Source organism: Lethenteron reissneri, chromosome 27 (genome assembly GCF_015708825.2).
Source record: "Lethenteron reissneri isolate LAM-NWPU_2019-01 chromosome 27, ASM1570882v1, whole genome shotgun sequence".
In the NCBI taxonomy this organism is placed as follows: domain Eukaryota; kingdom Metazoa; phylum Chordata; class Hyperoartia; order Petromyzontiformes; family Petromyzontidae; genus Lethenteron; species Lethenteron reissneri.
In genome coordinates, this window is record NC_083805.1 from 1,740,222 (window position 1) to 1,765,677 (window position 25,456).

At 58.7% G+C, this 25,456-nt stretch overlaps 1 protein-coding gene across 6 annotated transcripts in view; it reads left to right on the forward strand.

The window, feature by feature from the left end:
• The window catches only part of LOC133348278 (autism susceptibility gene 2 protein homolog), a 268,596-nt gene that overhangs the window by 166,564 nt on the left and 76,576 nt on the right, over positions 1-25,456 (forward strand). For all 6 annotated transcript variants that reach the window (XM_061561005.1, XM_061561003.1, XM_061561002.1 and 3 more), the window contains exon 5: positions 17,988-18,017. In XM_061561005.1, coding sequence (XP_061416989.1) covers positions 17,988-18,017 — 30 coding nt within the window. The remainder of the gene's footprint in view (positions 1-17,987; positions 18,018-25,456) is intronic.

Consider the following 25,456-nt stretch of genomic DNA (forward strand, 5'->3'; position numbering starts at 1 on the left):
CCCACGGCGGCTACGACAACGATGACGGCGGCTGCGCGATCTCCGCCGGAGCCTGCACCGTGCACCCTCGTGCGCCGGCCAGCCACTCAGCCTGCCGGGGCCCTGGCCGCGCTAGCGGGCAGAAGGAACCCATTTTGAATTTGCGCGCTCTATCCTTGCGTGTGGAGAAAAGGGGACGCGTGAGCGCGGTGGAAAATGGAGAGCGGCTCTCTCTCTCTCTCTCTCGCTCTCTCTTTCCCGTGCATGCGCAGCCGTGTCTTTGTGCACTCTCGCGTTGTGCGCAAATGGATGATGCGCTTTTGTGCGCGGCTCCTTGTGAAATGGTCGTATTCCGCTTCATTCTCGCGCGGACGCTTTTGAATTGCATGCATAATGCGCCCGGGGCTGCAAAGACGCGTTAATCCGCAGCTCGCCCAACGTAGGAGGGGTCTGGGCTTTGTCCCCTAATTACAGCCCTGCGTGCAATCACTGTTTACCTTCAAATCGGCACGATTGGCCAGCCACGTGAGCGGCCGGGCAATGTGCCCGCAGCACCCGGAGTGGATGTTGCTTAAAGCCCCGTTAACGCTCGCCTCTTAGCTTGTCTGAGCTGGCTGCGGGGCAATATATATATATATTTTTTCCAGGGCAGCATTGCAGGCTTGTCCGTGACCAGACTGAACGCCTGAAACAATCTAGAAATTGTAGGTTTCTATGAAATGGGGCGCGTGAGGAATTCTACCGTTGTGTAAGAGCACGGCGCTCGCGGACTTATGATGATGATGATGATAATAATAATAGCTGGCAAGGCGAGCGCCGCGGTCGTCGTAGAATGTCAGTTCTGTGACTCGATGCGGCGGAGCGCAGCCGTCCCGTGGGACATTTTAACCTTTGATGTCTGTGACAGGGGCGTTCCTTTTTCTTCCGGGAGCATTTACTTGATGAGAAAAAACCTGCACTTTGTGTGCGCGTCTGACAGTACAATTGTGGAGGCCAATAATTCAAACGGTATTAAACGCCAAGTCAAACGGTGTTTCCCTTGACGGGCCACGTAGGATCGTAGTCGTCGTGACGGCAACAGCAGCTCGCAATTTTATTTTCCGCTCGCGTGTTTTCGCGGAGGCCGGGATTACGATGCGGTGTCGCGTTCGGCGCCCCCCCCCCCCCCCCGCCTCTTTGTTTTACCGCGACCGCCGGCAGTCGCCGGTGAGCCGGCAGCGATCCGGACGACCGGGCGCTGCGTGCCCCTTCTCGCCGCGAGGAGGCTTAGGCGGCGCGCAGGTCGATCCGGACACGTTGACCCCGGCTAACCCGCGCTCGTCGGCTGCTCCCCCTCAGTTTATCTCGACGCGCCGATTGATTGAGAGGCTGCGTCACGGAGGGCGCGGCGCTCGACCTCTGTGAAGGTCGCCGGGGCTGCAGTGTTGTGTGCGAGCGTGAATGCGTGTGTGCGTGCGAGCGTGAGTGCGCGTGTGCGTGAGTGTGTGAGTGCAACGAGTGTACGAGTGCGCTAATTGAGGAGCGAGCAGGCAGGAGATGGAAGGGCTGGTGGCAGGAGCGGACGCTCGCGTTTGCGCCAAGGGGATTAGCCTTGGGAGAAAGCCTTCGCTCTCGGGGCTCCGTGGCGTTTGCGATTCTGGCTCACAATTACGGTGGCCAAATTGTGCATGCAACCGTTGGCCTACGTTTATCGTAATCTCCACCCCTCTGCCGTTCGTTTCATTCCCTTCGATCCGGTTGCTTGTGTGCGCGTGCAAGTGGAGCCCCATTGCCGATCCACTGCTGGATTGGACCTCCACTTCCAAACTTAGAGAGAACTCCAAATATACAGGCGTCAGGGTCGGAATGGAACCTACGACCTCCTGCATACCAGGCGAGGGATATAACATCTCGCCACTGTGGTGGCCCAGCCAGGGGTACCAATCTTTCCATAAGAGAACCCCACTGTTGAATGCTACTACTACGGTACTTGAACAATAGTGGCTCCGCACTCGGGCTGCAGGTGCTGGCTGGTTCGTTGCATCGCAGGATCGTCGGTGGCCTTCATCCAGCAATGGATTGGTCATGTCGTCGTTGTTGTTGTTGCTGCTGATGGTGGCGATGAATCCTGCTATGCTAGAGTGGTGGTGAAAATTCCGCGAATGGTGGGGGTAGGGACGGACGGTGGGCGGAAAGGGTTAGTGGGGGGCTTTGGAATGGGGGGGACAGAAAACTTGGCGGTGCGAACGTCCGGTCCCGCTCAAGGGCGCTCCGAGAGAGGCGGCGGGCGTCTGGGGCCGCGCGCTCGCCCGAGTGAACACGGCGGCGGATCGGCCGGCCGCCGCCGTCTTGTTTTCTCAGCTGATGGTAATCGCGATGGAGAGCGCGTCGTGGCGACCGCGCGCGCGTGGTCATTAATTTTCCACGGAATTGGCCCCCAAGCATGAAATGAATCTTTTCCTCGGCAGAGAATTCTCACGTCGTCGTCGTTGTCTTTGCCAGGAACAGCCTTCCCCCTCCCCCCGCTCGGCTTGCTGGGGCAAGTGCTGTGAGGGAGTTGCCCCTATGAAGGGGGGCACGGTGCTTGAGGGCGGTGGGTGACCAGCACCGCGCCGTTTTCTTCCGAGTAGCGAAGTTTACACATTGCTCTCAGTACCCATTTCTGGCCGAGTCGATTTTCGTTTAGGCCCAAGAACTGGTTCAGATATTTGCCACTGATGTTGGACCACGAGCGGGAATGGAACTCGCTCACGCGCCGAACGGACACGCTCACAAATTGACGACGCGCACACACGTCTACACTCACGAGACAAACACACAAACGTAGGGTGCTCGCTGGATTGTCACAGAGAAGATTTCCCGTGTAGCCTTCAGAGACTTGGAGCAAGTGCTGTTAGCGAGCACCTACAAAGGCCGGCACGGCACACGAGGGGGTGGGTGGCCAGCACCACGCTCGGCCGCCTTTGTCTCCCCAGTGGCGATGTTTTTACACACTGGACCAGGTCCTCATTGTAGGCTGAGGGGAGGCCCAGGACCGGTTCAGATAATCTTCACTGGTGTTGGTCGTGAGCAGGGAATTGAACACACTGAAAACACACACACACACTGACCACACACACACACTGACCACACACACACACTGACCACACACACACTGACCACACACACACATATACACACACACACACACACGGATCCAGACACGCACATTCACGGCGCACGCACACGCGCACACTCGCGCGCACACTCGCACACACACGTACTCCTCTCCCAAGCGGAGCGGCTCCACTGGACCATAATGGCGACCCCGTGGCCAGGCCTCAAGGCGACATCTGTCATTTACATTCAGCAGCGGAATAAATCTCGCTTTGCGCGCATTTTGTGCCTGTCCTGTGCGGTTACGCCGCGCGCGGTGTGACGGGCCAGCCCCCCCCCCACCACCGCCCTCCCCCCAACCACCCGATCCCCCCTCCCTCCCTCCCCCCCAACCTCCCCTCGGCACAGAAATTAACATCTCACTGTGCCCGACGGAAATCCTTTGCAGCGCCGAACGCGCTCGGCACAACGCGGCTCGTTTCAGCGCGGTAATTGCTGGCGTCGGGGCCCCGGGAAATTGCACGGCTTGCGCCGTCTGACACGTCCCACACGTCGCGCCGCGAGCCTCGGCGCTCCGGGGAGGAGCGCCGACGGTGTGAACGCTCCCCCACCACCCCACACCCCCCACGTCGATTCCTCCCGGCAGCCCTTGGCATCACCATTTTGTTTTCTTTGTGTGACCGTCTCTGTCTGTCTCTGTGTCTGTCGTAGACTCAGGAGTGTGTGTGTTGTGTGATCGTCTCTGTCTGTCTGTCTCTGTCGTAGACTCGGGAGCGTGTGTTTGTGTGATCGTCTCTGTCTGTCTGTGTCTGCCGTAGACTCCGGAGCGTGTGTTTGTGTGATCGTCTCTGTCTGTCTGTGTCTGCCGTAGACTCCGGAGCGTGTGTTTGTGTGATCGTCTCTGTCTGTCTGTGTCTGCCGTAGACTCAGGAGCGTGTGTTTGTGTGACCTCTGTCTGTCTGTGTCAGTCTCTTTTCGGCTCAGGAAGCGTGTGTTTGTGTGATGGTCGCTGTCTGTGTCTCTCTCGTAGACTCAGGAACGTGTGTTTGTGTGACCTCTGTCTGTGTCACTCTCTTATAGGCTCAGGAAGCGTGTGTTGGTGTGATCGTCTCTGTCTGTGTCTGTCTCGTAGGCTCAGGAAGCGTATGTTTGTGTGATCGTCTCTGTCTGTGTCTGTCTCGTAGACTCAGGAACGTGTGTTTGTGTGACCTCTGTCTCTCTGTGTCTCTCTCGTAGGCGCAGGAGCGTGTGTTTGTGTGATGGTCGCTGTCTGTGTCTCTCTCGTAGACTCAGGAGCGTGTGTTTGTGTGACGGTTGCTATCTCTCTGTGTCTCTCTCGTAGACTCAGGAACGTGTGTTTGTGTGACCTCTGTCTGTGTCTGTCTCTTATAGGCTCAGGAAGCGTGCGTTTGTGTGACCTCTGTCTGTCTGTGTCTCTCTCGTAGGCGCAGGAGCGTGTGTTTGTGTGACCTCTGTCTGTCTGTTTCTCTCTCGTAGACTCAGGAAGCGTGTGTTTGTGTGATCGTCTCCGTCTGTGTCTGTCTCGAAGGCTCAGGAGCGTGTGTTTGTGTGACGTTTGCTGTCTCTCTGTTTCTCTCTCGTAGACTCAGGAACGTGTGTTTGTGTGACCTCTGTCTGTGTCAGTCTCTTATAGGCTCAGGAAGCGTGTGTTTGTGTGATCGTCTCTGTCTGTGTCTCTCTCGTAGGTGCAGGAGCGTGTGTTTGTGACGGTTGCTGTCTCTTTGTGTCTCTCTCGTAGGCGCAGGAGCGTGTGTTTGTGTGATCGTCGCTGTCTTTCTGTTTGTTAAGCTAAGGGGACTCTCAGGGTCCAATTAAAGATTTAACCTCAACCTTTCAATAATAGCCATTTTGCATTTAATGACAAAATTAAATCATGCGTGCGCTTTTTAATAATTCCAAGCGAAATTGCTTTAATTGCTTTCAGGATTTTTTTTTTTCGAGAACAAAGCAAGAGAAAAAAACGGGCAAATCGCAAGCCGCAAATTTTCTTGAGCCGACTGTAACGAGGCAAGAACGTGCCCACGAGCGTGAATTCCGAGCGGAACGACGACATCAGAGACGATAGCGACGTGGAATTGTGGGCCTCGTAACGGGTCGCAATTACCAACCGCCGCTCGTTAAAAAATAACAAAAAATCCCCGCCGAGCTCTCTCCTGCTCGACGGAGGTCTCTGTCAGCCGGTTAAAAGCGAACGTGGCAAAGTGTTTCACGCTCGTGGCAAATCATTCTCGCAAATTGCGGAAAGTTAAAAAATATTGACCTCCCCACCGCCGCTGCCAAATGTCTGAGGACTTCTCGCCACCAACAAATCCGTTTGCCGACAAATCCCAAACGTTGTCAATAATAGATCCTCATCGCGTTCAGCGCGGTGATATTCGTCATTCGGGCGATGGCCCTTCCTCTGGGCCGCTAGGTAGGGCCATAGCCGGAGACGAGGGCTGTCGTATCGCTTTTCCTCTTTTAGGGCCACGGCTTTATTGACGAACGCGTTGGGATTTTATTATTCCGGCTCGTGCGCCGCTGCCTACACGGAACATTTCGGTGAGTAACGGAAGCGGCGGAGAGCGGCGGGCGAGACGGGATGACGAGGAGACGACAATATTCCAAACGGGCCGGCGTGACCCCACGATCGTTGACCGATTACGGCCGAACGGGAGCCGAGCGTCGTGGCTACGACCGCAGCGCCCTGCCTCCCCCCCTGCCTCCCCCGCCTTCCCCCCCCCCCCCCTCTGTAACGGCGGGCTTCAGGCGGGCTCACGCCCAGCGGCGAGCGTCCCCGCCGCGCGTCGCGCGCCGGGCCGTGGCGGCTGCGGCCGCGGGAGGCCGTGGCGGGCACCGCCGTGTTTAGCCCCGGGGCGGCGTGCGTCGAGTTTGATAAATAATGCATTGGGCGGCTAGAGCAGCGCTCGCGCTCGCACCTAATTGGACGTCTGATGTCGCCCGCGGGCCCGCTATCGGGGGAGCGTTTTTCCTCCCCCATCCAGGAAATTGGCTGTTCGCTTCTTATTAACACGCTCTGAATTATTTATCGACCTCGCGGAGACTGTTGCCGGGAGACCGACCTCGTTAAGGAGCAGGGAAGCAAATTGTCGGGTAAACGATTTTTGCCGAGCAGGCGTGAAGGGGCTGTAAATCCGCGCGTCGTAGCTTCCGAGAGCCTAAATTATGCATGCGCGAGTCACGGAAGTGTTGGGGTTCACTTTCCACTGCCCCCCCACCACCACCACCACCACCCCCCCCCCGCCCCCCACCACCACCACCACCACCCCCCCCCCGCCCCCCACCACCGCCCCACGCCCCTCCACGGCCGCCGCCCCCCCCACCACGCGCGGTCCGCTAACGAAGTTGTAGCCTGTCATTGCCCGTTTAACATCTCAACCTCTGCGAGCCAATTATCTGGCCGTTTAATTAGGGCTGCCAGTGAGCAATGCACCGTAGACAGAGTGCATCTTCTGGTTGTCTTTAGGAATTAGGGGTTGTGTTCATTAGGGCCTGAGCCCCAGAGCCGTTACGGGAGGTTTAGGGTTTATTTTATAATCCGTTTTGAAGAAATGTTTTTTTCTCTTCTCGCAAATCATCTCTCGTGAAATGCACCAAAGAGGATGAACGTAACGACGCGTGGCACCTGATCGAGCTGCCCAGGATATTGGGACGGATCGCGCGCTTGTTGAACTCTACTCGCGACGATCGGTCGCTTTAATCGCCGCGGTCTTTGCGCTGGGAGAGGGCCCGGTGAGAGTTGGCGTCCCTTGATCCTGGGGGCCAGCTGCGGGGCGGGGTAGGGGGAAAAAAAAGAAACCCTCAATCACGCGGCGGTCCTGGACACATCATTATGTTATGTTAGACGCAAATGCGAACGTAACATTTGAATTATGAGCGGCAACATCTGCAGCAAATATTTGACCAAGTAGTAAGTAACCGTGTATTAGCTGGGGATGATTTTTTTTTATTTGGAGGGGAAAATATTTTTTTTTAAATATATTGAAAATTACCCAACTCCGTTTTCATTGACGTGTCCCCAAAATCCCACTGTTCTAAACCACGAGCCCAGCTCATTCCCATCACGCGAGTCTGCCACCCCCACAGGGCCGTGACGTGGCCACTCGCTAGCGGTACAGATAATCCGCTCCCGACTTGTTCATGCGGATTAAAACGTAATAATTACCCCCATGCAATGCATTCTGAGTTTTCCTCCCAGGCTTATAGTGTACTTAGTGAGGAATTTGTTCAACATCCCGATACAGGAACCTTCCGAAAATTGTTCTTTTTACTGCATGAATCGCTGGGGATTAATTTTGTGGCCAAGGATGCATCGACTGCCTCTGTGCCACCAACAGTGGACTGGGACTCCGGGGGAACGTTACCTGGCACTGCCTGACAGGGCGTGGTGTGGCCTGGGAGGGCCTGGCATGGCGTGGCACTGCCTGAGATGGTGCGGCGCGACCTGACATGGTGGGTTGCGGCCTGGCGGTGGCCTGACGTTGGGCTGGCGCGGTGTCGCCGTGCGCCCTGCCGCTGTGTACGGGAGGAACCGGCGGTATCTCCGCCACCCGTGTGGCCCCATGTGCTTGCGCTGGCTCAGGCGGTGGCCGTGTGTGCGGTATTTACTGCCCGGCGCAGTTTTGACTGCATGCGGTTATTGATCTTCTCATTAAGGTGACTCTTACAAGACAAATGCCCCACGTTGGCGGCACGGGAAATAAAAAAAAAAGTAAATGGAGGCGTGGGGAGCCGTTAGGCGTAATTGATGTTTACTCCTCCGCCAGTTGCCCGGCCGGGCCGAGCGCCGCACTCCGCTTTCCGGAAGATCGATGATCCTCGCCGACTTGGGGGAGGACAGGAGAACGCTCCGCGGCGTGACCTCCAAACGGCCGCCGCCCTATCGCGCGGTGCCACTAACGAGAGATTATTTAGATGGCGCTCGTAGTTGTCGAAGCCAGCGTAGCGGCGCGGGCCTCTGTTCTGTTTTTTTTTATAATAAATGTGGGCGCGCCGAGCGTTGCGCCGTTAAATTAGTTTTAATCGTTCGGCCGTAAAAATGTGAAAGCTCTGAACCCGTTCTTTAAAGTCGTCTTTTTTTTTGTAATTTTTTTTTACGAGGATTCCACGCGGCGTCGAAGCTCGCAGAAGCGCGGCGGCCTGCGGGGTTCGCTCCGGTTGAGATTCATCGTGAGTGCCGTCGCAGCGCAACAGCGCCAGCTCCGTGGCCACCGCTCGCAGCTTGTCGCCTGCAAAGACAAAGGTCCCCCGAATAGCCTTAACAGACTGTTGGGGCAAGTGCTGTTAGTGAGGAAGTCGTACCTATGGAAGGCCGGCACGGTACGCGATGAGGTGTGTGGCCAGCACCACGCGGGGCCGTCTTTGTCTCCCCAGTGGCGATGTTTCTACATCGCACCAGGTACTCATTTGAGGCCGAGTCGACCTAGGGGGAGGCCCAGGACCGGTTCAGACAATTGTCACTGGAGTTCTCTGTGAGCGCGGAATCGAACTCGGGTCGCCGGGTTCGTAGCGCAGCACGCTAACCGCTGCGCCACCGCTCGCCGTACACACCTGCAACACACCTGATAACGGCAGCTCTGCCGCTCGTCGTGATTGCCGAAATAATTACACGCGGCGGACAGAATACAAGTCCCAGGTGCCTCTCTGCTCAAGAGGCGATTTGGACGGTGCCTCGCGTCCACCGATCGTCCCTGAGACGGCAATTTCCACGTCCTCGCGGTGGGGGCGAGTGTGGCCCACGACCGCTGTGAGGGTTGTCGCACTAGCGCATTCATTTCATCGACACCCCCCCCCTTCCCCGGGAGGGACGATGGGCCGAGTTGAGTTTTGAACCTTCCGATGGTGAGCGAAGCTTCGCGGGGGCCACGGCGTCACACGCACGGCCCGATCGGCGCGTCTAAAAAAGAAGACAAAAATTCTATCTGACATTAAAAAAATAATGCGATAGTAATAATAAAACGTATAAATCAATCGGGGCATTTATCTCGGGTCTCCGTCACAGAGGAGACTCGGCATCTCCGTGGCCTCTGGCCGGATCCCCACTCGAGTCTATTGATTCATTGATTGCACGGATGTCATAACAGTGATAATTCTTTGTCATTAGCTTGACCGCAGTGTTCACAGGCCCCGTCGTGTTAATCTGTGTCAGCGATGGGGCAGGGCGGGGGGGGGGGTGTTGCTGTAGCTGTTATTGATGTAGCTGTTGTTGCTGCTGCTGTAGCTGCTATAGCTGTTGTTGCTGCTGTTATTGCTGCTGTTGTTGCTGTAGCTGTTATCTAATTAGGTGGGTAATGTAGCTCCGCATTGGCTTTCATGGTGTGGTGGTGGTGGTAGTGTTAGTGGCGCTGTTAATGTGTAAACATCAGCATTGATGCTCGCTAACAGCAGTCTGTTGCAGGCTATATGGGGGATCTTTGTCTTGTTGGTGGCGGTGGTGCTGCTGCTGCTAGCGATGGCGGTCGTGGTAGCGGTGCGTTGGCATTGCCGCTGGCGGTTGCGGTTGCGCTGGTAGTGGTTGTGCGGCGGTTGCGGTGGTGCCGGAGCACCCGATATGTGCGGCATGTGCGCTGCTCGCTTGGCCGCCATCGGGCCCCGTCGAGCCCGTCGGGAGAGCCGGTGCCGAGTGGGACTCGTGCTGCCGGCCCGGGCAGGCTCGCCCTTTCATTGCACGCCAGACCTGCTCATTACCCTTGGCAGCGTGATCACAGGGCCTCACTTTTGTTATGCCGTGATATCCGGGAAACGCCGTCGAGCAGAGCTGCTAACCGCCAATGTGTGGCTGCGGTTATCCACGCCTGTGGATGTGCACGCACGCTCGCACGCACGCTCGCTCGCTCTCGCGTGCACACGCACAGTTTAGCTTTGTTCAACACAGATGCGTGGTCGTAACAACGCTGCTATTACCAGCCCAGAGGCATCGCAGTGCTTGGATGGGATTTCCATGCAGGTAGCTCAACTTCCCCGCTAACTGTACTGGCTGCCGCGAGGTTCTGTTGACGGTCGCCGTTTGCGAATCGCGGGAAGCTTTCTGGCACCCGACGAGACTTCCAAATGGCGACGTCACTCACCGACTCTTCGACCCAGGTGCTTCCTGGTCACCTGTTGGCGCAGCGATGCCCCGAACGTCGGCGCTCCGGCCGTGTGCGCGCTTTTCACGCATCCCCAGCTAATCAAACCCCCTTCGATAGAAGTAAATGTTCTTTTGTTTAAAGGGTGATTTGAAAACAAAACCAAACCGCAGGATCGGGTTTTTTTGTGGTTAATTTGCACGCGTTGGTCGATGTCCGGTGGGCTGGCGGGCGAAGCGCCAGGGACACGCCGGGGGGGGCGGCTCGGAGGCCTCGTCGTCACGGCGGGGTCCGTGTCCCCGTCACAGCGGGGTCCGTGTCCCCGTCGTCACGGCGGGGTCCGTGTCTCCGTCACAGCGGGGTCCGTGTCCCCGTCGTCACGGCGGGGTCCGTGTCTCTGTGGCGGTCGCGTGATCTCCACGCAATCCCCACGCGAGCGCCAGCAAGCCGGGCTCTCTGTCACCATCACACGCTTCGCTAACAATCGCACGTCCCCTCTGCTGCTTCACGCGGCGCCGCTCGCCCTGCCGAACCCCCCCCACCTCCCTCCGCTGAAGGGGGCTGGTCGTGAATAATTTATGCAGCATTTTGCTCCGGGCAAGCGGTCAGGTAGCAGCGTCTTTACTCATCTGCGAAATCAAACGATTCTTACCCTGAGCCGGCTGCCCCCCCCTCTCTTCAATCTCGAGGCCCCCCACCCTCCTCACCACCACCACCACCCGCCCGGCAACCCTGCACCGGGTTAATTATTTTATTCGTTATATTAAAGTGCGACGGGTATCTTTTTTTATCATCCCCCTTTTGCGCGGCGCATCGTTGCCCCCCCCCCCACCGGGTCTGCCGCGTCGGCGGAGTGACACGGTGAGACGGTGAGACGGTGACACGTTCCCGCCGCCCTCGGCTCAATAAATATTAAATGCTCATTTCTGATCCGGGGGGGGGAAGAATTGTTTTATTTTAAATTGCTTCCCCCACGCCGTGATTCACAACCTCCGCCGCCTGCGCCGGTGTCGTTCCCCGCGACCTTTCCGCGACTCCGTCCGTCCGTAAATTCATCGGTCGGGTGGGGGGGGGGCGGCGTAATTCAACCGCGTTTCCCACGTCTCCGTTATTTTAACTTTTAATCTGTTACTTTGGACCGGAATGCTTCGTGCGTAGTCCGCAGCCGTGATTAATGCACTTGTGCTTGGATTGGTTCAAATTTAATCGGATGTGTGAAATTAAATTTACATTCGTTACGGGAGGGGGGCGACGCGAGATCCCGGTAATAAGAGAACGGCGGCGCGGGGGAGGAGGGGAGAGCCGGCTACGAAAGAATTGGCGTGGAATCGGCGCCGTTTCTCACCGATTGGCGCCGCCCCGGCGAACAGATCGACGCTCGCGTCGAGAGCTCGGACCAACACGGAGACCTCTCCATTGTTTCTCGAACCGAGGGCTCGAATATTTTTCTGCTGCCCCCCCCCCCCCACCGCTCGTCAGCGGCGAGAGCGCTGCCTCCGTCGCGGTGCCCCCGTGGACCCCCCCCTCCCCCCCCTGTGTGTGCCGTGCGGGGCTGCCCGTCACGATCATGGGGGGGGGGGAGGGGGGGGGCCGCGTCATCGTCGCCGTTTTCCCCACGCGCTCCACGGGGCAGGCTGCGGCGTGCGGCGGCGGCGATGGCTCATTGCCCTCGGAAATTGACTCTGCATAGTGACTGCGCCGCGGGGGAGGGGGGTGGAAGTGAGGGGGGCGTGGGAGGTGGTGGTGGTGGGGTAGAGAGAGGGGGTGAGCTGGGGCTGCAGTTTTTTGAGAGGTGCTGATGGAAGGAAGAGGAGAGGGGGTAAGTTGGGAGTGGGGCGGAGGAAGGCGGTGGAGGGAGCTGGGTGAGAAGAGTTCCATCGCCCCCCTCCCACCTCGCCCCCCCTGGCCGTGACTAATGGGGTTGAACGTGCAGGCAGCTTGCAAACAGACGCGGCCCATCAAGCTGGCAGTGGCCTCCAGAACAGCCCACGGGGACACGCACACGCGCGCACACACGCGCGCACGCCAACACATGCACACGCACGCAGTCACGTACCTCGCTCGGCCCACGCACACCGAGGCCCCGCCTGAGCCTCGCGCTGCGTGGCACGCACCACCGCGCGCACCACCGCGTGCGCCGGCTGTCCGTGTGATTTGAGGCTCGCCAGCCCACCGAGCGGCGCACCGACACGGCTTGTGACCTCCCTCGCCCTTGCCGGGGTTCTTACCGTCGCCGTGCTTTGCCGCCCGCTTCATGGCGTCACGTAGAACTGGCGCGCGCGTGCCGCCGCTCGACGCCGTCAAATTTCTCTACCGTGCCCCCGCGGATTTTCCGGCCCCGCATAGCCGAGCACTCCCCCAGGGTCGATGCCGACCGGCGCGTAAGTTGCCGCGGTTGCACCGGCGGTGCCGCCGGTGTTGTTTATTAATGACGCACGCGTTGCTCTGCCCGGCGCTGGGCCCGAGACGGATCTCGGAGGTGCCTTTCGTTTGAGAGGAGTGGAGAAGTGCAGAGTCGTAGATGGGGTTACCGGCGTTTGCAATAAGATGAGGGGGGTGAAACTCGGGGCTCGTATTCCAAAGAGAAAGAAGACGCGACCCAGAGTCGTCACATGGAGACCCGTAGATTCACATAGAGACCTGTAAACTTAAATCAAATTCTGATCCCCGATCGTAATCAATCGGCCGTTAGCCGGATGGAGGGATTTATTTCTCAGCGAATATTTTTGGGTTCGCTGGTCGACTTCTGCAATAGGAATGTGACTTAAGTGGCAGCCACTACCCAACACGAGATGGACCCTGGATGTGGTGTGCCGGGTGCGTCCGTAAATGTTTTCCGGATCACGTACCCGACCGAAATCCGAGAGCCTGGTTGCAAGCCTGCGTGATCGTCACGTGATCGTCACGTGATCGTCACGTGATCACCGAGTGGTTGTTGCGTGAACGTCGCACACGTTGCTGAGGGCGCCCCGCTACAGAACGACGCGTCGCGTTCTTTTTTAGTCCTCGTACGGTCATTAATTAATCGCCCTTTGACCCCCGACGGCCGCGACCGCCGAGTCGTCAAGCGAGGCGTCGTGACGACTCGCGGATCGCCACATCCCCACGGATAGCCACGTGACGTGGCGAGTCGATGGACGGATTTGCGTGGCTCCCGCGCCGCCCTGCCGACTCTGCCATCGCTGCTGCCACGGCGATTAATGACGCCGCTCGGATTGCGCAGTCGCCTGCGAGCACGCCGACCGTAGCCTCGTCGTTTATGATCGACGCGCGCCGGGGAAGAAGCGAAGCCGGCGAAGTTTGCAGTTAAGCGGGTGCCGAGGTTAATGCCGTTTGGGGCAAGTGAAGGATTATGGGTATTTTACGGGGTGGGGCGGCAGTGGCGGCGGCGGCGTTTGGCTGATGGCAGGGAGGCCTCTGCTCAGCTGGCTCTGCGAGCGTCGTCGTCTGTTTGCTTTGCTCGGGGCAATGGGAAGGAGCGGGAGAGTGTTTGGGAGGACGGGGGTGCATGGGGGAAGCTGACGCGTGGGGCTGTGGGGGATAGCGCCGGGAAGTAATTCAGGTAGCCAAGATAACACTATTAATCAGAGAGAGACTGCACCGCTGGGCTGGGAGAGCGAGCCAGAGAGAGCGAGAGAGTGAGAGGGTGGGAGGGGAGCGCGCGTGCGAGCGAAGCGGGAGAGAGAGAGAGAGAGAGGCAGGCGCAGGAGAGCGAGAGAGAGCAAGAGCGAGGCACGGAGCGAAGGGAGCCGGTTGTGTAACGCTCCGTTTGTCCCACTTCCACGCGGGCCGCCGTCTTCCCCGCGCCGCCCGGCCGTGCGGAGTGCCGCCAAACAGATGCGCCGTCCGCGCTGCCGCGTCCCAGGCGGCGGTCCGTCCGACGGCGTTCGGCACGGAGGGCCACGGCCCGGCCCTCGTCTAATGAGCGTGTGCGTGTGTGCACGCGTGTGTGTATGTGTGTGTATATATATATATACACACACATATACACACACACGTGTACTTCCTGTGCCGGACGTCGGAAACGGTAAACCCGTTGCACAAAGGATTCTTCCCCCGGTGCTCGCTTTCGCTTGCAGTAAGCTCCATCACACGTGCACTCGCTGACGTACATTCGCTCATGTACACTCACGCACACACGCACGCACGCACGAGGGGGGCTGACGCTTAACGGTGCCCACAGACGGGTCAACGAACCCGCTTGCTGTACCGCCTTCACCGCTCACCTTGCAGCCCAGCGGGTTCGGCAATTTTTGCGCAAATCTACGCTCGTTCCCAAAGTGTCGGGTCACACGGTGCGTCGTGTCGCCCCCCTCACCCCCCCCCCCCCCTGCCAGTCCCCCGCTCCCCACCCAGCCACGCCGTGCAAAGCTTCATCTAAGGATTCGAGTGTGGATCAGAGCCCCCAATAGCCGTGAGCCTGGGCGCGCACGAGCGTTTAATATTGAACGCCGTGCCGAGCGTCGTGCCGTGCAAACGAGCGGCGCGTCGTCGGCCCGTGCGCTCTGTCAATTTTGGCGCCCTTATTTATTTAAGCGATCGCGCTCCTTTATACAATAAAAAAAACTCAAACCCACTTGACGGAAAGAATTAGGGCGCCGGTGCCGCGTGCGCACGGAGAGAGAGAGAGGGGGGCTGGGGATGGGGGGGGCTGGGGGCCGCACGGTGACCCCATCGCACCGTGACCGCTCCGGCGGCCGACCCCGACCCCGTGGCGTGCCGCGTGATGGAGAGAAGTGGCCGCTCGTCCGTCCCTCATAACCTTGCGGCAGAGCGACTCGCTGGCTGCGTGCGCTTTCATCGTGCGGTCTCCCTGAATGCCGTGTCGGATGTTTGACCGTACTTCACCACGCCGGTTACCGCGGGTTTTGAGGGCCGGGAATCAAAGTCAGGTCACCGGATTTATAGCGTTAGTCGGCTAACCAATGCGCCTCCGCTCCATCCCCCAAACAATAATCGCTGTTAGAGTTCAATTTAAAAGTGCAAAATTGCGCTTGCTGTGCTGGGCATGATGGGTAATTTTTATAGAACACCCCGATAACACCGAGCTAAAACAACCACAAAAAATTAATTGTACCATGCACGCGCGCACGTGTGAACCACGGAGCGATGGTGATAATATAATAATATAACGAGGAAGCTGCGCATTAGATTTCACATCTCTCCCCCCCCATCTCACCCACCAGCACGAGCACACCAACACCACCCCTGCCCTTTGTAAATTTGGGTACAAGGCGCTGGCGCGCACCCAGCGCGTGCTCATTAGCGCGGGCGTCACTGCTCTTGTCCTCTTGCCGCCAGCGCAGCAGCCGGCACCTCGCTGCGCCGCGCTCGCCCACGCGGCCGTTGCTCCGTCGTTACCATCACTCAGGGCCTTTCCCGTCTTTGAGGTTCATTGCGGTTATTTCTTTATGTATCCCGGCACGTGCTCTCTCCTCTCTCTCACCGGCTCTCTCCGTGTCTCTCGGGCTGGCCGGGAGGGTTTTTTTTTTACTTTTGGGTTTGAAGGCCGCGGAGACGAGAGTGGCGGCGTGATGGCCTCCCGCGGGCCCGTCCGCGGCGTGGCGCCGCGCCTAATGACGAGACTTTAGACGCGCACAGCCCGGCGGGGCACGCTCATTTCATCCCACTTACTCATATCTGTCTCTCTCTCTCTCGCCCACCGCCGCCGGTTGGTATTCCGTGCACGGCTCCGGTGTTGCTCACTTGCCCCCCACAGGCTGACATCGTCGTCGTTATTATTAGTAAGCGGCGGCAGTGGCAGCAGCAGCAGCAGGGGCAACAGCTGCAGCGGCAGAAGCAGCGGCGGTTGTCGTGAACGCAAACCCCACACAGACCGAGGAGTTTCACTGCTACATCTTTGCTAATTGGCGTTGGCCGCTAATTATTTGGTTGCAGGTTTTTGCGATTGGCTAAGTGGTGGTGGCGCTTCGCGTCGGTGGTGGTTGTTGATAACGGTGGGTTGTTGTATTTAGCTGGGATTGTCTGGGACCGGATAGCGCGGCTGGCGACGTGCGGCGTGAAAGAAGTTGAACGTACATGGCCCTGAAACGGGTGCACTTGTGACTTCCGCGCGCGGTTAATCTGGGGAGGGGGGAGTCTCAGCCGTACATCGTGAGGCCGTGCGCTGGGACGTGTGGAAGGGAGGCACGGGTGGGGGGTGGGAGGTGGGGGGGAGGTGACCGGAGTAACGGGGGGTCATGAGTGGTCGGAGCTGGTTGCGAGCGAGCGACAGGAACGAGAGACTCGCCACGCGTCCCGCCGGCAACTCCGCACGTTTGAAAAACATCCCTTCCTCCCTCCCCCGTCCTTTCCCGAAGTTTGTTTTTGATTATTTTGCGCTTGCCGTGTTTTTTTTTGTCTCCCCCCCCCCCCCCCACCGTGCCGATTCGGTTCGTCTGCCCGCCCGCCGGCCCGCCCGTCCGCCCGTCCGCGGCGATATCCGGCACAGTCGGTCTCGTGTTTAATGAACGTGGGGGCCCTCTCCCGTGGAAGATTCGGCCAGGGTTTGATGATGGATGTTGCCCTAGGAAAGCGCGCAGCTTGCTGCTATAAAGCACGAGCCCGGCGTGCTGTCGTGAGTCTCTGTAGGGAGGGGAGAGCGATCGGGGTGAGTGGGAGGGAGAGGAGAGAGGAGAGGGAGGGAGGAGAGGGAGGGAGGAGAGGGAGCGAGTAGCCTTCTCAGTCCGCTGGGACCTTCGAACCAGATCAAGAAATATGAAGAGAAGGGGCGGTGTGAACCGCGCCTGGCGCGAAGGGGATGCCGCCGTAGCGACCTCGCTCCTGGCGTCGTGTCGCGAGCTAAGAGAAATGAAATGTCTCGCGCGTCACGGAGGAGACCCAGCTCCGTGCGCGTGTGGCCGGGGCGATCCGCGGGGCCGATGGTCCAGGGTCGTCGTGATCGGGCTGCAGCAGCAGCTTCCCTCGGGTTGAGCGGTCGCACGTGGCGGCTTAACCTGGCACCTAATTCACCGTTGTAGTTTGCCCGCGGTGTTTCTTTTCGCGACTAAGCCGTCGAGGAACATTTTAAACGAACGTGCAAATGAGCGCGTGCTTCGATTGTGGACCCTTCACTCCGAGCGATGGGAGATTAACGCCACCGCGCTCCGCGCCGTCGTGCCAGCAGAGGGGTTGGCCAGCCGGGCCTCACCGCTGCGCCCCCCTCGATGTGGCCGTGATACCCGGCCTCCCGGCACGCGAGACTCGGATCGCTCGAGCCACTGCTGCCCACGAAAGCGGGAGAGAGAGAAAGAGCCGCCTTTCAATGTCTTTTTTCTTTTTTTTGGGTTAGAGCGTGTAAATATATAAATGTGTCGTTAAACCCGCCACCACCACCGAGGTTTCGCTAGTAATTTCAACTGGCTGTCACCTGATGAAGCTAGTTACTGGCGAAAGGTCGTACTCAGATTGTAAATGTTGTGGCTTGGCTCTGAGTGATGTGACGCACGTGCAAGCAGTAGGAGGGGGTGGTGGGGGGTGACGGCGTAGAGGCCGGGAGGCAGGCTGGGTGCCGACGGCCGGTGCCGGGAGTTTAGCCGCCGGGCGGCACTTTTGGCGAGGAGGCACCGGGTTTCGGCGGGCGTTTACATGCCGCCTGGCGCGTGCTCGGCGCGGCGCGGGAGGCTCATGTGGCACCGAGCCAGCGGGGGGGGGGGGGGGGGGGGGGGAGCGCGCCCGGGGATTTATCATCATTATTTTATGCAAAAAGCAATTTGTCTATTACGCTCGTTACTACTGTTGCTGCTGCTGCCGCCGCCGGTGTGCCTGTTGATTAACACGTGCGTGTGGTTTTTCTTTCTCTCTCCCTCTCCCCTCCTCCCACCACCCTTGGTTTTTGTGTTGCAGTGTGACAGCGACAGTGACGTGGAGGATAAGGTAGGAAGTTCGCTCGTCTTTATTTTTAACCCGCGGCCCTCTCTCCCGAGATTCCAATTAATCAGCCTCTCTGTGGTGTGACAATTTAATTTTCAACATGCCAACAAAACAATAATGAGCTCGCGGCAGCAGCAGCGGCGGCGGCGGCGACGGCGGCACTTTGTAGGGAAGATGTTCACACAAAACTCGTGCCCACGCTGCATATTCCACAACATTATTATTATTAGCGTCTCCCGCACGTCACAATATTGTGTCATCGGAGAGAGTGCGATTGCCGGAAAGTTAAACCACAAATGGTGGGGGTGGGGTTTGGGGGGGTCGGGGGGGGTCCTGCCGTAACCACGGAGGCCGCGTTGAGGTTGCCGATATTCCTCGCAGCGCTTGCGGCCATGACCACGACGACGACGACGACATCGGCAGCACGAGGCTTGTTGTTGACAAGCCGTCGTCACGGTCTCTTGAGGTCAAGTGAGGTCAGGAGGTCACCGCGGCCCGTGCCGTTGATCCCTCCAAACCTCGCCACCACTTCCCGTAGTCACCGCAGGTTCAACGCCTCACTCCACGGGGGCCGCAGTCTTAACACTGTTCACTCGCTATGGGGACCTCATTTGCCAGTAAAAATATGATAATTGGTTCTTTACCCTTCTATCTGGCAACAAAACTGACACCTTTTTGCAAGGAGTCATGTTTGCATAGACCGCAATACCTGCAGTCATAAATACAAACAAAAGACATAACTCTGATAATGTGCACCGTCCTTGAAGTTGATTGGTCCACACCCGAGACAGCTTTCCTTCGAGCCTAGTCTCATATGGGCTGTCTCGGGTGTGGACCAATCAACTTCAAGGACGGTGCACATTATCAGAGTTATGTCTTTTGTTTGTATTTATGACTGCAGGTATTGCGGTCTATGCAAACATGACTCCTTGCAAAAAGGTGTCAGTTTTGTTGCCAGATAGAAGGGTAAAGAACCAATTATCACTGTTCACTCGATCCGGCTTAGGCCTACACGGTTGGCACGTCCTTCCAAGGTCCCCGCTCTCGCAGTCCAATCATCTCCTTTGTCTGGTTCGAGGTCTTCACCTGCGCCATTGATCCTCGGTTACCTGACCTCCTCCACCCTGAGCACGCAAAAATTCTCAAAACCACAAAACAGCTGAGAGCAATTCTTACAGAGCGCAGCATTGAAACGACGAATATTCTAAGTTTGTGTGTGTCGTTTTTTTCATTTTTTTAAAGACAGCCGTTGAACTCGAAGATCCTTAATGTAGAGCACGGGCTTGCGGAGGTCAGGGCCGTGGAAAACCACGGGAGAATCCGTGTCTCCCCTGCCCACCCCGCGGTCGCGCACAGCCAGCGAGCGTTGTGGCGGCACTAGCGTTGTGGCGGCACCAGCGTTGTGCCGCGAGCTGTGTGGGCGCGTGCACCGTCGTTCATGTACGTGGACGTCGGTCGGGATAAAGCTCCGCTGTGCAAGCAGTGCACGTGTGAGCACACGTGTGGGGAGACAAAGGCGGCCGGGCGTGGTGCTGGCCACCCCACTCCCTCGCACTCCACAGTACCGCCCTTCAAAGGTGCTGCTCGCTCACAGCACTTGCCCCAACAGTCTGTTAAGGCTACATACGGACAGGTGGTGGTTATTTGGACGCGTGGGCCCACGTTTCGGCAGCAGAAGCGCAGGTGTGCGTGCGTGCGCGCGTGCGTGTGTTGTTTTTCCCTCCCGTCCTCGTTTCCAGGGTTTCTCCCGAAATAGGATTTGCTGGTTCTGCTTCACAAAAGGCGCGTTCAAACACGACTCGTAATTGACGCGCTCACAGCCTTTAACGGCGGCTGCGGATGGCGGCGCGAGCTCGCCGCCACCGCGGCCGCGGCGGTAATTACACGCGATATCTCTCTCTCGGCATCGGCCGCCGCCGCCATCAATCCTCGCGGGAATCATTTATGCAAAGGCCGGCCCGCCCGCGCTGGTCACAAAATCGTGAGGCCCTATTGGCTAATGTCCAGCGGAAAGATTATCTGGGCCATTGACCGCCGTGCGAGAGAGAGCGGAGGGAGGAGGCTGCGTGGTGGTGGTGCCGGGGGGGGGGGGCGGTGGCGGGGTGGAGGAGGTTGCTGGGGGTGGGCAGGGAGGAGGGGGGGGGGATGAGAGGCGGCGGCACGTTGGGGGAGGGCGGGCGGAGCGCGAGGGGGTTATTGGGCACGCCGGTCGTATCGCTATCACTGAGAGGCTCCGGCAGTAATGGGAGTCGTGGATCATTCGTAGGCACACGATAACGACCGGGCGCTCTGAAGCGCACGCCACTCAATCACGAGCGGGTGGGCGGGCGGGCGGGCGGTTCGTCCACATTCGCAATGCGCTCAGCACGCTGCCTGGGGTCCTGTTTATTGCGCGGGCTAGCGCACGCATTTACGCGTCCGTTTGTGTGCGCGTCCGTTCGTGTGCACGTTCGTGTGTGTGCGCGTTTGTGGGCGGCGATGACCCTAAATAGCTCTCCGGCTCAAAATATTCAATCCGGCGCCTCGCCGCAACCGTGTGAGAGACCGTGTTGGAATTCATCGTTTTTGCGGCGGTAATCCGAGGTGGCGGGTGGGAACTTTTTTTTTTTGTCGTCGTTATGACCAAATCATTATTTTTCACCCATAACAGCAGCTGGAAACGATCGTGTCTGGCTTGTGGGCTTTGACGGCTGCCCACACTTCTTGGCCCTGCGCTCGTAAGCGACGTCTCGGGGTTCGCGGCGTCCAATTTTTTGCTCGGCAGCAGCTATTGGAAGCGCGCCGCGCACTTCACTCGAGCGTCACGGAGAGGGACGTGGCGACCTCGGGCCCGACAAGGCCGCCCCCCGCCGTGACCCCGCGGCCCCCCCCCCCCCCGGCCCCCCACGGTTTCTCTCCGCGACGCTAAAACCGCGCAGTTCGGCGCGGATTTTTCACGGCCCTCGATATTTTTTTGCGACGCGTAGGGGGTAGGCACCAGCTGCTCCCCCGCACGCGCGCCCCGTGCGGCCTCCGCCAGCCCGCGGCGCTGGCACATTCGTCCCGCCGGACAGCTGCGGGCGAGAAATTTGCCTGCTGCGCCTGTTTTGGCCAGACCCACGCGGAGTGAGCTCTCGGATTGCTGGGGGAAGCACGCGGCTGGAGGGAGAAGGGGATCGACGGAGGGGTGGAGGCGATGGAGTGTGGGTTGGTGGGGGGGGTGCGCTGTTGGTGTCGGCGAGGGGGAGGGGGGACCCGCTCGCATTACGTTCGTCGGATTAATTTTGTGTCGCGCGGGCGTCATCGCGTCGTCTCGTCTCGCCGCTCCGCGCTCGCCCACTTTACTCTCTCGCCCTTCTCCGCACGCGCCACGCGCGAGAGCCATTATCGGATAAATTGACAGGCCCCGGCTACGTGACGCACGCCCACACGCGCGCGAACGGAGCAAAGCGCGCGCATTTTCGTTGCGTCCGTCCGCCCGCCTGACGGCTTTGACCACGCAGCGGCTGTCACCGCCGTGTTCAGGGTAATGGGGACGATTTGAACCGCCACCACCGCGCGTGCGCGTCTTCTGGCGTGTCGGCACAAACGCGCCGAGATAGATGACTGATAAATACACGCGCTTTTTTTCAGAGCAGGAAGAGAGCGCGTGCAGTTGTACGGTGGAGCGGAGTAGTTTACACGAGAAGCATCACCAGCGGAGAAGGGCGCGCGCTGCCGGCCCTGCATCTGCGTGTCAGAGACACAGCCGCGACTTTCGCTCCTGCAGAGGCCCGTGTTGTTTTTGTGCCGCACACTGCCGCCATTCTTCTCCGCCTCGACTCTCCTCCTGTAAATGACTCCTGCGGACGGATGGGCCCGGCTGCCGCGATGGTCTTGTTCTTTTTTCAATAAAATTCTCCCAACTGGGTAACGTGCGGCACGTTTCGCCGCCGTGGGTAGGGCTCTCTTCGTTTGCAGATTGGGGGGGCAGGTGGGGGGGGGGGGGTGCGGTGGTGGGGGGCGGGTGGGGGCAAAGGGGGGGGGGTACGTTCCTTGCCCCACCTGCGAAGGAACCCGCCGCAGCTGGTGGATTACGGCACAAAAATCGATTTTGAACGGCCGCATGCCCCCACTACCCCGCCCCTCCTCCCCGCGATTGCTGCTATGCAGTGCACGGCGAGGTGCAACCGCCACAACCACCGCTCCCCCGCGTCACGCGCAGCCACCCGTCCATTAATGGGTTAATGTTCGGCTCCAGCTGTGAAATCCATGCCCCAGTTAGGCAGGAAGTCTGCCTACCGGGCACGTAATGATGCATGGATGCATTGATTGAAATTGATTCTCACGCTCGTCAAATTGCGCGCGCGAGAGCGGATTATTTTACGGATTTGCACACATTTCATGCAAACGATATGAAAACGTTAAATTTAGCCTCGGGCAAACGGGCCTGCGCGAACGAGACGGAACAATCGCGAATTGACGCGCGGGGGAGGCGGAGCAAAGTGATCGATCGTTGAATCGAGCCGCGACGGATCTGTGACATACTATCAGATCGATCGCTCGGTCAAAACTTTATCTCTTTCAAGGGTCGCAGGGCGCAGTTCGCCGAGGTCGTAGTACGGGCGGTAGGTGGGCGACCCTTTAGCGGGCCGCACGCGTCGAGGGTACGAGCGGCACCCCGGAGGTCCTGGCGTGGGAACGTCGCGGCACGAGGCAAACCCGGCTGGCGGCACGGGAACAGCGCGCTCTCTTGTTTTCATCGGCGCTCCGTTGCCCCCCCACCCCCTCTCAGCGTCGTTGATATCACGCACGCACGCAGAGACGAGCGACGCGCGTTCAAACTCCCGGTTTCGCACCGACGTCGCGAGCACGACGTGCCGCGGCACGCCGCTCCGAACTCCCCCATGAACATATTTTGCCCCTCACGTTTTTGAAACGTTATCAAGTCGCTTGGGTTTAGCGAGGGTGGTAATCTACCGCCCCGGGGCTGACATCCCTGCCAACAAACGGCTCTGTCTCGGCGGTTTTATTTCAGAGCGTTTCGCGCGCTTCTGAAACTTTTCTGTCATCGCCGTACGAACCGCGTCAAAGAATTTGCAGACGCGTTTGAGCTGTGATGTCGAGCCATCGCTCCAAAGTTGCTCACCGCGGCGTTCGCAGAAGCGTTCCATCTCGAAACAAGCCCGCTGCCTCCTCGTGCGCTTTGTGATTTTCCGACGCCAGCAGCGTGCGAGATTGTCGTACACCTGGAGTGCGATGGGGGTGTGGGGTTGGGGGGGGGTGAATAACCGGCAGAACGTCAACGTTGAGAGACGTCGAGGGATAGCGCTACGAGCGACGTTTAGTTCCGTGGTGGTTTCTGCCACTTAATCGGGCCCCGTTCGTTCGTCTCCGGCTTAGCAGGTGTGAAGCCGTTGAGACTCGGGCGTCTTGCGCAGCGCTGGCCTGTGTCGACAAGCAACAACAACGGGCGATGATAAATCATTGTCGCGCGGTGGAGGCGTGCGCAGTTGTCGTCGTCATCGTGAAACGCAACGCGCCGTTAAGCACGCGCGTGAGTTGACCATTAATCGTGCGTTACCTCGGCGGTGTGGCTGCACGTAGCCACCGACCCATCCTGCGTTGTCGTGGATGCACCGCGGGTAGAAGCCATGTGTAAACAGAACCCCATCCTGCGTCTCCGTTTGGCGGAAATCGGCAGTGGAGAGCTCTTTTCTCCGCCATGCCAATGTAGAATTTCCACCGGTGGCTTCGGTTGGAGCACGGAGACGCGTTGACCTTGAACCCCGCGTCATTTTCAAACTAACGACCGGCGCAGGCGAGTGGGTGCCGACAGCCGGCGTCGCCAGAGCTGGCGGCTCGAAATTCCCAGCCCGAGATCCGGCGGCCACGTAGACTGCGGCGGCCTTGCGACTTCTCACCTCCATGTGAAAATTTCAGGGACCGCGCGGCCGAAACAAGAACACGGGCGAAGGTTTTTACCGCTGCCTGTTCCGTGTTCCGGCCGAGAGTTATCGACAAAAACCACGACACGACATTTTACTTCCGCGGCGATCTGACCCAACACTCAACGATGAATGGGGCCTGTCGTGCGCCTCCGTTTTTTTTCATACTAAGAAAACAAACAAAAAAGAGCCCGGCCGTCGAGTCGGAGGGCGCAGAAACGTAAAAACGCGTTCGTTGCGATAGGGAACTGGGAGCGTTGGTTGCCATCCACCCTGTGGAGTCTTAAGGCGGTGCTGGCGGCGTGGGTGAGGCGGGAATTGCGTTTAAAGAAGGGGGAGCGAACGACAACGGCAGATCGGCCCCGGGGTCGATAGAAGAGAGCGGCCGCTCTCCGTCATCGCCGCTCTCCGTCATCGCCGCCGTCTCTGTTCGCGAACGCAAAGTTAATTTTCACCATTGGCAAATTAAGTGGTGAGTGTGGTGTTTGTCCTACGTGAGCGTTTGTGTGTGCGTGCGTTCGTGTGTGCATGCGCTGACGGTACTTTCCAGTTTGTTTAGGCGATACAGGGGATCTTTGTCTTTGTGCAACTCGTCTTCAAATGAGTACCCGGCACGGTGTGTAAACATCGCCACTGGGGAGACAAAGGCGGCCGGGCGTGGTGCTGGCCACCCACCTCGTGTGCCGTGCTGGCCTTCATAGTTGCTGTTCACTTAACAGCACTTGCCCCAACGGTCTGTTCAGGCTATACGGGGGATCTTTGTCCGTGTCTTTCTGCACCGCAGGACAAAATGCTGCAGACTCCCCCCCCACCTCGCGCGCCAACGATTTTCAATATTTTGACTGAGAGGCCGCCCTCGGAGACTGATAAGCGCCTTTTTCCATTGGGCGAGACCTTTAGGTATCGAGGCGTTATCGCATTTGACTTTCCCTAATTGAAGGTCTAATTAATACGCGCGTCCGCGTGTCGGGCGCCACACGGATAACAAGAAGCCACCGCGGCGGTGAGAGAAAAGCAACTGGAACAGCGTGCGAGCGTTCTTTATTGCTTTGGTTTACGTTACGTAATTAATTAGACCGCCGGCGGTAATGAGAGGGATATTATCGCTGTGGTGCGAGTCTGGGGCCGGCTGACGATGATGAGCGGGTTGCCGAGCGGGGCTTCCGTCGCCGGTTGGGGGACGCTGCCCATGATCATTGCTGCAGTCGTCGACCGCGCGCCTAGGGGGGGTGGGGGTCGTGTCCGTCGATGGGTTGCGGGAGATCATTCATCGATTTGCCGAGGTCGTCGTTGATCGCGGCGGTCGTCCGCGAGCGTGCGTGGGGGGGGTTGTGGCGGAGCGGGGTGGAGGCGGGGGGGGGCAGTCTGGTGGCGAGCGAGTTGGTTCCCTGCCAGCGCTCAGGGTTTAACTATTAAAACGATTTATTATTTTACCAGGTAAGTAATGCCCACTGAGCTGTGTATAGCTGTGTATAGCTCTTATTTCAGAAGCGGCCTGGCCTATCGCAAGCGATAGCTCAACGTAGTAGTGGCTTT